The sequence below is a fragment of the Lepidochelys olivacea genome (genome assembly GCF_965140295.1).
Source record: "Lepidochelys olivacea isolate rLepOli2 genome assembly, chromosome: 9".
Classification (NCBI taxonomy): domain Eukaryota; kingdom Metazoa; phylum Chordata; order Testudines; family Cheloniidae; genus Lepidochelys; species Lepidochelys olivacea.
Window position 1 is genome coordinate 67,690,333 of NC_140419.1, and position 12,846 is coordinate 67,703,178.

At 42.5% G+C, this 12,846-nt stretch overlaps 1 protein-coding gene across 1 annotated transcript; it reads right to left on the bottom strand.

Annotated features, from left to right (window-relative positions):
- Positions 1 to 2,517: 2,517 nt before the first annotated feature.
- Positions 2,518 to 8,169, bottom strand: LOC311526338 (uncharacterized protein). Its single transcript, XM_084639244.1, has 2 exons — positions 5,562 to 8,169; positions 2,518 to 4,406 (listed from the first exon to the last, which is right to left on the bottom strand). Exons 1-2 carry the CDS (start codon positions 7,400 to 7,402, stop codon positions 2,891 to 2,893), a joined length of 3,357 nt encoding a protein of 1,118 aa, XP_084495370.1. The 5' UTR covers positions 7,403 to 8,169; the 3' UTR covers positions 2,518 to 2,890.
- Between the last annotated feature and the right edge of the window lie 4,677 nt (positions 8,170 to 12,846).

Here is a 12,846-nt window from a genome sequence, read left to right on the forward strand (position 1 = left end):
CAAAGATGTAACATTGATTAAATTGCTTACAGCTGACAGGAAGCTCAATAATTGGGGCTCTTTGTTCTTTGTGGAAATGGCGGGCCCATCAGATAGCTTATTTCCTGTGGTAAGAGGGAGTGGGCTATCTTGCATCTGATCCCTGGCATTAACTCTCCTCACCAGAATATCTTTTGCAGGATCCTTTCCTGCTAGCTGGAGAACTTTGTAGCGTGTCACAGATTGTGGTTAATCCTACCCAGGTTCACCCAGGACCAGATTTACACTGTATGTGTCTCAAGGCACAGCATCATCAGTGCCCCCCCGCCTACAGCTGACCATGTTTTCCATTAAAAATGAAAATTTTAACCCACTTTTAATTTTTAGGCACCCCTAGAATGCTGGCACCCCTAGGCACATACCTACTGTGCCTAATTGGAAATCCATCGTGGGTTCACCATGCTAGTGTCATAGTTTCAGACATTTTGTGCATAGAAACTGCATTTTTGGAAGAACTCAGTGGACACAGGAGATCAAAGGTCTATTCTTGACTCTGCCACTAACTTGCTGTGTGATGTGTTGTAAACCATATCACCTCTGCTTGCTTCTTCTCCAGCCCTTAGTCTTCTCTCTTTAAAGAGTACGTTTTTGTAAGCACACACCTTACTATGGGTATGCACATTCTTAGTTCAATCCTGGTTAAGGCATTTGAATGAAACTGTAATATAAATAATGTTGGGAAAAGAGCTGGTGCAGCGTTTTGGTAGGTATTGCGATATTAGCTCAGAGTTAGATCACTAGCTAACCACAGGAGAACTCAGAGCTTCTAAATCTGTTAGCATTACTCAGTTTTCAAACTTTATCAGGACCTTTTGGAGGGAGATGGTATTGCTAGTGAAGCAGGATAGAATGGATTTGATGTACAAAACTATATGAAACCTCAAGAAATGCAGTGTTGAAACCCTGATATGCATGCATGCTATATTTAGTCTTTCTTTAGCTCTTGTATCTAAGTATAACTAATAATGAATGTTTTGGACATAATGTTATTAGGAATACTGAAGTCATGGCATCAGTACTATTGATAGTAATGCATAAACACAGACCTTTAAAGAAGCATGATATAAATATTCCTAATACATACATACAAGGATACTCTTTAGCAAATGAGTTAAGAATCTTTTCTTTACCTAGTACTAAAAACATTCAAGTTATCTTCCTGTGAATTTATTCCCACTACATTAAACACTGGTTTTAGAACTACACCAGAGAAAAATAGTTTCACTGTCCTTATTTTTGGCTCCTACACAAAAATTTAAGTAAGAACCATTTAAATATTTTTATATACATTGGCTAATGTGTAACATGACCACATTATTGTCATTGTTATCTAGGGGAATAGCATTGTAACATTTCTAAGTGGCTTTTGCAAAAAGGTGAAGCCTTTACTTGTGACTCCTCGACTGGCATTAGATCCCTTTATGATGCAACTAGTCTTGAAAGAAAGGCAAAATAATTCACTTATTTTCCCTTTCCTCCTATATCTAGAAATTAACTACAAGCTCAAGTTTTTTTCTGATCTGCTTATTTCCCTATTCCTCTAACATTGTTTGCCTGAAAAACCCTATCTCATTAGCAGGTGTCAATCCTGCTGGGAAAATATTAGACACATTGGATCAGGCATCTCATAACCCATCTGGATTTTAGATGGAAGTGGCTTTGAAGGAGAAAGGGTAGTCTGAGCAGTCATAAATGAGGAACCCTAGGAGAAACCAAGGCTGTGAAGAAGGCTGCTGTTTCAATTCTTTAATAGTAAAATTTTGAGTCTGAATTTAAATGTTGTTGTCAAGGTTCCTCCCCCACTCTGAACTCTAGGGTACAGATGTGGGGACCTGCATGAAAAACCTCCTAAGCTTATCTTTACCAGCTTAGGTCAAAACTTCCCCAAGGTACAAAATATTACCCCTTGGACAGGCCGCTACCACCACCAAACTAATACTGGTTACTGGGGAAGAGCTGTTTGGACGCGTCCTTCCCCCCAAAATACTTCCCAAAACCTTGCACCCCACTTCCTGGACAAGGTTTGGTAAAAAGCCTCACCAATTTGTCTAGGTGACTACAGACCCAGACCCTTGGATCTTAAGAACAATGAACAATCCTCCCAACACTTGCACCCCCCCTTTCCTGGGAAATGTTGGATAAAAAGCCTCACCAATTTGCATAGGTGACCACAAACCCAAACCCTTGGATCTGAGAACAATGAAAAAGCATTCAGTGTTTTACAAGAAGACTTTTAATAAAAAATAGAAGTAAATAGAAATAAAGAAATCCCCCCTGTAAAATCAGGATGGTATATATCTTACAGGGTAATTAGATTCAAAAACATAGAGAACCCCTCTAGGCAAAACCTTAAGTTACAAAAAAGATACACAGACAGAAATAGTTATTCTATTCAGCACAATTCTTTTCTCAGCCATTTAAAGAAATCATAATCTAACACATACCTAGCTAGATTACTTACTAAAAGTTCTAAGACTCCATTCCTGTTCTGTCCCCGGCCAAGACGACTACAGACAGACACACAAACCCTTTGTTTCTCTCCCTCCTCCCAGCTTTTGAAAGTATCTTGTCTCCTCATTGGTCATTTTGGTCAGGTGCCAGCGAGGTTACCTTTAGCTTCTTAACCCTTTACAGGTGAGAGGAGCTTTCCCCTGGCCAGGAGGGATTTCAAAGGGGTTTACCCTTCCCTTTATATTTATGACACGCCCCCCAAATCTCAGCTAGGGTGAAACACTGGCTGGGATTTCTTCCTGGAGCTCTAGGAAAACAGAGTTAATAAGACACATGCATCTCTAAATATACTACCAAGTACATAAAGACTAACAATATTTTCCACATCTCAAGGACGATTTTAACCAGTTGATTCTGGGAAACTTTCACGGGAGAGTGCATCAGCCACTTTGTTAGAAGCTCCTGAGATGTGTTGGATGTCGAAATCAAAATCTTGGAGAGCTAAACTCCACCGAAGAAGTTTTTTGTTAGTTTCTTTGACAGTGTGAAGCCACTTTAGTGCAGCATGGTCGGTTTGCAGGTGGAAACGCCGTCCCCAAACATATGGGCGTAGCTTTTCCAGAGCGTAGACAATGGCATAACATTCTTTTTCAGTGACTGACCAGTTGCTTTCCCTCTCAGACAGTTTTTTGCTGAGAAACACTACAGGGTGGAATTCTTGATCAGGTCCTTTCTGCATTAAAACTGCTCCCACACCACGCTCGGATGCATCTGTGGTTACTAGGAACGGTTTGTCAAAGTCTGGGGCCCTTAGTACAGGGTCAGACATGAGTGTCGCTTTAAGCTTGTTAAAGGCCTTCTGACACTTTCCGGTCCACTGAACAGCATTTGGCTGTTTCTTTTTGGTTAGGTCTGTCAGTGGGGCAGCGATTTGGCTGTAGTGCGGTACAAATCGTCTGTAATAACCGGCCAAGCCTAAGAAGGATTGAACCTGTTTCTTTGACTTTGGGACAGGCCACTTTTGGATAGCATCCACTTTGGCCTGTAGGGGGCTGATAGTTCCTTGACCCACCTGGTGTCCAAGGTAAGTCACTCTGTTTAGGCCTATTTGACACTTCTTAGCCTTAACAGTTAGTCCTGCCTCCCTTATGCGCTCAAGGACTTTTTGTAGATGTTCCAGGTGGTCTGCCCAGGAATCCGAAAATATGGCCACATCGTCAAGGTAGGCGACTGCATATTCTCCTAATCCCGCTAGGAGACCATCTACAAGTCTTTGGAAAGTGGCGGGTGCATTTCGCAGCCCGAAAGGGAGTACATTAAATTCATACAGCCCGAGATGTGTGATGAAGGCTGACCTTTCCTTGGCAGATTCATCTAGCGGTACCTGCCAGTACCCCTTGGTTAAGTCCAAGGTAGAGATGAACTGGGCCCGTCCCAGTTTCTCTAATAGTTCATCTGTGCGTGGCATGGGATAGTTGTCTGGGCGAGTTACAGCATTTAGCTTACGGTAGTCCACGCAAAAACGTATTTCCCCATCTGGTTTGGGAACTAGAACCACTGGAGATGCCCATGCACTTTCAGAGGGGCGGATTACACCCATCTGTAACATATCCTGGATCTCCCGTTCTATAGCAGTTTTAGCTTGAGGAGACACCCGGTAAGGTTGGACCCTAATTGGGTGAGCATTACCTGTGTCAATGGAGTGGTATGCCCGTTCAGTCAGTCCTGGGGTGGCTGAGAACGTTGGCGCGTAGCTAGTGCACAGCTCCTGGATCTGCTGTCGCTGCATACGCCCAAGGGTCATGGAGAGGTTCACCTCTTCCACACCACCAGCACATTTCCCTTCGTAGTAGACACCTTCAGACCACTCAGCGTCGTCTCCTCCCTGGGCTGTAAACTGACAAACCTTTAATTCTCTGGAATAAAAGGGCTTTAGAGAATTAATATGATACACCTTAGGCTTTCGGTTGGAGGTGGGGAATGCTATGAGATAATTAACAGCTCCCAGGCGCTCCTGGACCACGAATGGCCCTTCCCACGATGCTTCCATTTTATGGGCCTGGAGCGCCTTTAAGACCATGACCTGGTCTCCTACTTTGAAGGAACGCTCTCTGGCATGTTTATCATACCAGGCTTTTTGCTCTTTTTGAGCATCCTGTAAGTTTTCTCTAGCAAGGGCTAAAGAGGTTCGGAGGGTGTTTTGTAGGTTGGTTACAAAGTCCAGAATGTTAGTTCCTGGAGAAGGTGTAAATCCCTCCCATTGCTGCTTCACCAACTGCAATGGCCCCTTAACCTCACGGCCATATACAAGTTCAAATGGGGAAAACCCTAAACTGGGATGTGGTACAGCTCTGTAGGCAAAGAGCAACTGCTGCAATACTAGGTCCCAATCATTGGAGTGCTCATTTACGAATTTACGTATCATGGCCCCCAAAGTTCCATTAAACTTCTCCACCATGCCATTTGTTTGATGATGGTAAGGAGTGGCAACCAAGTGATTTACCCCATGAGCTTCCCAAAGGTTTTTCATAGTTCCTGCCAGGAAATTAGTCCCTGCATCTGTGAGGATGTCGGAGGGCCAACCTACCCTGGCAAAAATGTCTGCTAGTGCCTGGCACACACTTTTAGCCCTGGTGTTGCTTAGAGCTACTGCTTCCGGCCATCGGGTGGCAAAATCCATGAAAGTCAGTATGTACTGCTTTCCTCTGGGTGTCTTTTTCGGAAAAGGACCCAGAATATCCACAGCTACTCGCTGAAATGGAACTTCAATGATGGGGAGTGGCTGGAGAGGAGCTTTGACCTGGTCTTGGGGTTTTCCCACTCTTTGGCACACCTCACAAGACTGGACATAGGTAGAAACATCCTTGCCCATTCCCTCCCAGTGGAATGACCCCCCCAAACGGTCTTTGGTCCTGTTCACCCCAGCATGGCCACTAGGGTGATCATGGGCTAAGCTCAAGAGCTTGGCCCGGTATTTAGTTGGAACTACCAACTGTCTCTGAGGATGCCAGTCTTCCTGGTGTCCCCCAGAAAGAGTTTCCTTGTATAAAAGTCCTCTTTCTACAACAAACCTGGATCGATTAGAAGAGCTGAGAGGCGGTGGGTTGCTCCGTGCCGCCGTCCAAGCTCTCTGGAGGCTTTCATCTGCTTCCTGTTCGGTCTGGAACTGTTCCCTTGATGCTGGAGACATCAGTTCCTCATGGGATTGTGGACCTAGGCTTGGTCCCTCTGGAAGCGATATAGGGGATGGAGCTGGTTCTGTTGACTGTGAACCGCTCTCCGCTGGTGCACTATGTTGGGATTCAGGCTCCGGCTGAGCCTCTTGTGTAGGGTTATCGGCTGCTGCCAGTTCAGGTTCGGTGGGGCCCTCTGGTGTTGAGGTTGCAAGTACTGGATTCAGTGCTGACACGGGGTCTGGTGTTGGTTGTTCGGCTGGTTCCGGTTCTGGGACTGGTTCCGTCTGGGTCTCTGGGACTGGATCCACTACTGCTGTTGCAGACATTGGCCTGGGGTCCAGGTCCATCACCTCTGACTGGGTCCTGATAGAAGTTTCCGGAACAGAGCTAGGCCTCACGGCTTGTTTAGCCTGGTTGCGGGTGACCGTTCCCACCCTCTTGGCCTGCTTCACATGATTGGCCAAGTCTTCCCCCAACAGCATGGGGATGGGATAATCATCATAGACTGCAAAAGTCCACATTCCTGACCAGCCCTTGTACTGGACAGGCAACTTGGCTGTAGGCAAATTGAAAGAGTTGGACTTGAAGGGTTGAATCGTCACTTGGATCTCTGGGTTGATTAAATTGGGGTCCACTAAGGAAGCATGGATAGCTGACACTTGTGCTCCGGTGTCCCTCCACGCGGTGACCTTCTTCCCACCCACACTCACAGTTTCCCTCCGCTCCAAGGGTATCTGGGAGGTATCTGGGCCTGTGGACCTCTGGTGTGATTCCGGTGCAATGAACTGTAATCTGTTGGGGTTCTTGGGGCAGTTGGCCTTTACATGCCCCAGCTCGTTACACTTAAAACATCGTCCAGCTGACGGGTCACTGGGGCGAGGAGGGTTGCTGGAGAACGGGGTGGTGGGACGATAAGGGGTCTGGAGGGTTCTTTGGGAGGTAGGTGGGGCTTTGGGCGGACCCCGGTAATAGGGTGTGGTCTGGGGTGGTCCCTTCTGGTCTCCGCTCCAACTGCGACCAGTTTTCTTCTTCTCTGCCACCTCCACCCATCTGGCTCCAATCTCTCCTGCCTCAATTACAGTTTTGGGTTTCCCATCTAGGATGTATCTTTCTATTTCCTCAGGAACACCCTCTAAGAATTGTTCCATTTGCATTAGGAAGGGCAAATTTACTGGAGATTCAACACTTGCTCCTGATATCCAGGCATCCCAATGTTTTACAATGTGGTAGGCATGTCGGGTAAATGACATGTCTGGTTTCCACCTTAGGGCTCTGAACCTCCGACGAGACTGCTCGGGTGTTATCCCCATTCTGACTCTCGCCTTGGATTTAAACAGTTCATACTTGTTCATGTGTTCTTTAGGCATTTCAGCTGCCACCTCAGCTAAGGGTCCACTGAGCTGCGGCCTCAGCTCTACCATGTATTGGTCGGTAGAGATGTTGTACCCAAGGCAGGCCCTTTCGAAGTTTTCTAAGAAGGCCTCAGTGTCATCACCTGCCTTGTAGGTGGGGAACTTTCTGGGATGGGAAGTGGTACCTGGAGAAGGGTTGCTAGGGTTTGTTGGTATATTCTGCTGGGCCTTTATCCTCTCCATCTCCTCCACATGCTTCCTCTCTTTTTCCTTCTCCTCCTCCTTCAGCCGCATGAGTTCTATCTGTCTTTCATGTTCCCTTTGTTTTTCCTCAGCCTGAAATTTGGCTAATTCCAGCTGTAGTCGAGCTGAGGATTTGGCCATTCTAACCTCTCTGTTTTTAACTAACTTTACACCCGAGGTTTAGAAATAAACAAACAAAACTTGGCTGTAAAATTTTGCTGTGCTGGAATAGAATACCTATTCTCTGATAGTGATTGTCAGCCTACAGAAAAAGACAATTCCCTTGTCTCTGCTCTGGGCCCAAATTAAAGCAAAAAACCTCCAACTACTTGGAAAACTGCTTACCCAGCCCAAAGAAAAAAAAATTTCTTTTCAAACCTGTGCTCCTTGTAAAACAAAAAAAAAATCAAAATCCTAAAAAAACCCTGCCACTTTTGTCTCCAGGCAAATGGGTAGAGCACACACCCCCTATTTACTTTTAGGAAGAAAAGAAAAAAAAACCTCTGGGTTGGAAGACTGTGAATTTCCCTGCAGGAGTTAAGTACCCTGCCTCTAGGCAAAGAAAACCTGCAATTCACAAAATAATCCCCTTTTGTCTCTGCTTGGCCACAAAGCAGAGAGAAACCAAGCTGCTTTCAGTTTCAAAGCTGCCTTCTGGACTTCCTAAAAATTCCTTTTTAAAATCTGTATTTCTAGTTCAAAAAATCTCAACTGGATCTCAAAATGATTTCAGGTTAATCCCACCACTGTGCCACCATGTCAAGGTTCCTCCCCCACTCTGAACTCTAGGGTACAGATGTGGGGACCTGCATGAAAACCTCCTAAGCTTATCTTTACCAGCTTAGGTCAAAACTTCCCCAAGGTACAAAATATTACCCCTTGGACAGGCCGCTACCACCACCAAACTAATACTGGTTACTGGGGAAGAGCTGTTTGGACGCGTCCTTCCCCCCAAAATACTTCCCAAAACCTTGCACCCCACTTCCTGGACAAGGTTTGGTAAAAAGCCTCACCAATTTGTCTAGGTGACTACAGACCCAGACCCTTGGATCTTAAGAACAATGAACAATCCTCCCAACACTTGCACCCCCCCTTTCCTGGGAAATGTTGGATAAAAAGCCTCACCAATTTGCATAGGTGACCACAAACCCAAACCCTTGGATCTGAGAACAATGAAAAAGCATTCAGTGTTTTACAAGAAGACTTTTAATAAAAAATAGAAGTAAATAGAAATAAAGAAATCCCCCCTGTAAAATCAGGATGGTATATATCTTACAGGGTAATTAGATTCAAAAACATAGAGAACCCCTCTAGGCAAAACCTTAAGTTACAAAAAAGATACACAGACAGAAATAGTTATTCTATTCAGCACAATTCTTTTCTCAGCCATTTAAAGAAATCATAATCTAACACATACCTAGCTAGATTACTTACTAAAAGTTCTAAGACTCCATTCCTGTTCTGTCCCCGGCCAAGACGACTACAGACAGACACACAAACCCTTTGTTTCTCTCCCTCCTCCCAGCTTTTGAAAGTATCTTGTCTCCTCATTGGTCATTTTGGTCAGGTGCCAGCGAGGTTACCTTTAGCTTCTTAACCCTTTACAGGTGAGAGGAGCTTTCCCCTGGCCAGGAGGGATTTCAAAGGGGTTTACCCTTCCCTTTATATTTATGACAGTTGTGGACTATATGCAGAGTAGGTCGGGAGAACTGCTTACTCACACCTTCCCTCTCTATGTTTAGGGCTTCCCTCTGTCTCTAAAAAAACCTTCTCCCTCAAATACTTCCATTCCCACTCCCTCACTTCTCACTGCTGTTTAGAATGCTGCTCTTCTGCGGAATGAAGCATTTGTCAGAACAAACTTCTTTTAATGATGGAGCAGTGCAGCAACAGTGATCAATCAGCCTGTGTCTCGAGGTTTTATAAGATGAAGTTTCTGTGCTGTGAAGGAGAGGTCTATCTAAATAGCTTCTGCAAGGCAAATGGTCCCATGTATCTCAGACAATTGTAATCCCTGAAATCAAACCATCTCTGAAGCAGGGCAATGACATTGTTATAAAATGCCTTAACTTATTTCTTGAGCATTAGAGCTGAAGATAGTGACAGGTTCTATTAAGGATTTTATTTGCTGAAAATTTATAACATTTCTTATTCAGTCTGTGAGTCGTCAGCTTGTTCCTATCAATTGGCCCAGTCTTGTACAGATGGCAAGAACTTAAATGCCTTCTTTTCAGCGTGAGGATGGCATGTTGGAACCAATAGGCCAATAAGTTAAATATGATGATACCTTGTCCTAGTAAATCACAATTGTTTCTTGGGTGGTACAAAGGAAGAATCTGTTGAATTATCCCTAAATACAAAGATGCTTCAGATTTGTTAAGTCACTATGAAATCTGTCACTATGAAATCTGTTATGAAATCTATGAAATCTGTTAATCTGAATTAATTGACTGATCATATACTATAGTTTCAGGTTGCACCAATCTATTAGTGTGAAGCATGCTTCTTGTTTTTGGGTGTTCTTTTAATGTGAGGAGTTGCTAACAGAGTTGATCCTTCTTAGTCAGGTTTTGGGATTGGGGGTGAAAGTAAGAGCATAATATGAGGTATAATATCTAAAAGAGGTATCTTTGGGATAAGCAGGAAATGAGCAGGCAGTGAGAGCATGGAGACTTTACATGATGAGCATAGCAAATAAATGTGACTATTGCCCTACTACTAAGAACATCTCTGTAAGGAGAGACAAATGGGGAGTCTGATAATTTGATCAGTTTCTTTTTGTCTTCAGAATGTCAAAAGTCAATCAGTCAGGAATAGACTCTTAACATTTTAGTAACACCCTATCTAAAAATCATTTTATTTTAAATCTGTACCTTCTAAAAAGTCTGAACATCTGAAAACAGAAGGTACTTTGTCAGTGGGAAGACCTAAACTGTTCATTGTGGTGTTTGGCCATATTGTGAACAATGTGGCCACACAGTTGCTGAAACTAGGAAACCGCCTTTTTTGCTGCACTTCCCTTTTCAGGGAATGATACATAGTGATATTTTCCAAAATTACTCATTGGCCTTGTCTGCTCTAGAAGGTGCCATCTGTTGCATATTGGCTTGTTGTCCATTTGTTTTTCTCCAGTCTGAGTAGCTGGGATTGCACAAGTTTCCCCCCAACCCCTAGGCACTTGACTGTGTTGTATGTATTTGTACAGTGACTACTAGAAATGATTTAATATCTCAAAAAGCATGTCTACAAACATCAGAATTTCAGCATGCAGTGGGCTTTTGGGGATGCTTTTGATGGGCACAGATGGATGCACTGAGTTGCATTTTATCTGAGTCACATGATTTGTTTCAGGACCAGGGAATATGATGCTAAAAAGGCATGAATGATTATGATGCAGTTCTCTGAGTTTTGCAGACTAAAATGGGTATATAGCAGCACTATGGCACCTTAATAACTTCTGTAAGCCTTCATGTAATTTAAATGGACTCAATCATTTTGAACAAGGCTGTTTAATAATTTACAAGCAAGATGATAGAACTTTGAGCAAAAGTCCTCTGAAAACCCATGTTTGAAAAAGATAGAAATGTTGACATTAAAGGTCAGAAGAGAGACAAGGTGGGTGAGGTAATATCTTTTAGTGGACTAACTTCTGTTGATGAGGGAGCCAGTTTTCGAGCTTACACAGAGCTCTTCTTCAGGTCTCAGGTACTCAGAGCATCACAGCTAAATGTGAGGTGGAACAAATTGTTAGACAAAAGAGCTAATGTATGTTGCAGGAGACCATTCAAGGTGCAGTGGGCAGTTAACATCTCAAGGAGGGTTTGTGGGTTACAGTTTGTGGTAATGAGGCATAAATTCAGTGTTTTTATTGAGTTCTTGATTGTTAGTGACTAGTAAAGTTATGAATTTAAGCTTCCAGGCACATCTTTTGAAGGTATTGTGAAGGTTTTCTCTGAGGATGAGTACTAAGAGGTCAGATATGGGGAAATCATTTTGTGAAAAGTGTTCCTAACACTCTGTTAGCTTTTTTGACTTCCACTGCACATTGAACAGATGTTTTCTGCACACTATCCACAATGACTTCTAGATCTCTTTCTTGAGTTGGTAACAGCTAATTTAGACTCCATGATTTTGTATTTATAGTTGGGATTATTTTTCCAATATGCATTACTTTGAATTTATCAGCATTGAATTTCATCTGCCATTTTATTGCCCAGTCACCCAGTTTAGTGAGATTCCTTTGTAACTCTTTATAGTTGGCTTCAGACTTAAGTATCTTGAGGAATTTTGTATCATCTGCAAATTTTACTACCTCACTGACTTCTTTTTCCACTGATAAACTGATACTTCAGTGTGAAGATGCTTATTTCACCAAAATTTGGTCCCCTATAATCTCAGAAGAGAATACAATAGAACTCCGTTTATCTGACTTTCCATTATCCAGCTCTCCATATTAACCGAACAGCGCACAGAGGTCCAGAAGTGGGTGATCTCTCCTCTGGCTGCTAGATGGTGCTGCAACCTTGCACTTTCACATTCTCCAGATTATCTGAATTTTTGATTATCCGATCTGGCCCCATTTCCAATTAGATCGGATAAACAGGGTTCTGCTGTAATTGTTCAATATGTTCTACATACTTGTGATTGAGTAACTTAAAATGTTTCCACAGTAAGCCAACTCTCATTGCTGTTCTGAAGATAAGCTTAGAAAGGGAAGACAAAAAAGGATATAAAAATATGTGAAATTTTCAACAAACTCAAAAAATAACGAAACAGGAAGGTGTAATATAGTCTCTGGGAAATGTACTGTATGTGTGATATAAATATGTTAAAATGCTAATACTTTAGTGATATTTTTGCATCTTTACTACAAAGGAAACCTTACTCCTTTTTTAAAAAGTATTTTCAGGATGAAGGGTATAGAAGTAAGGACTTGATGTAAATAAATGATAAACTATGAACATTATGTAATGTGGAATAATTACATATTTTGTACTAATCGTCTTTCTGAATTTTCAAAGAATTAATTCTGAATAATTAATACATATGAAAAGGCTTGGCAAGAACTCCAGCATGCTAATCACTTGTTTCGATGTCAATTATAAAGAAAAGCTTTTTATGCCTGATAACTAGATAGAATTTGTTTCATTAACCTCAACGTTCAAACTTGATCAAATGATGAAGCGGGCATATGAAACTATGTGACCAAATAAGTTAAACTTGCAATGGAAATACTAATTGTAGTTAACTAGGCAAAATCTCTTACCCAAACTTCCTAGAAATGCTATATAGTATTTAACTTCTAAAAACTGGAGGCCTTAACAATATGCAGTGTATAAATATGGGAAACAATTACAACTCTGATCTGTATTTAACTTAGATTTGCTGAAACATTTCAGCTGACATGAAATACTGGAAATAAAAAAAAATTAAAAAAAATTGAAATCCAGTGAATGGTTTGGGGACAAATACACAGGTGAACACAAATGAAAAGATGTTAGTTCCTACTTTGTCTTTTCTACAAAGACAAGTTGGCTTATGTTATTAGAGAAAGCATGCAACTTGTTTTGCCATGTTTTTAATGA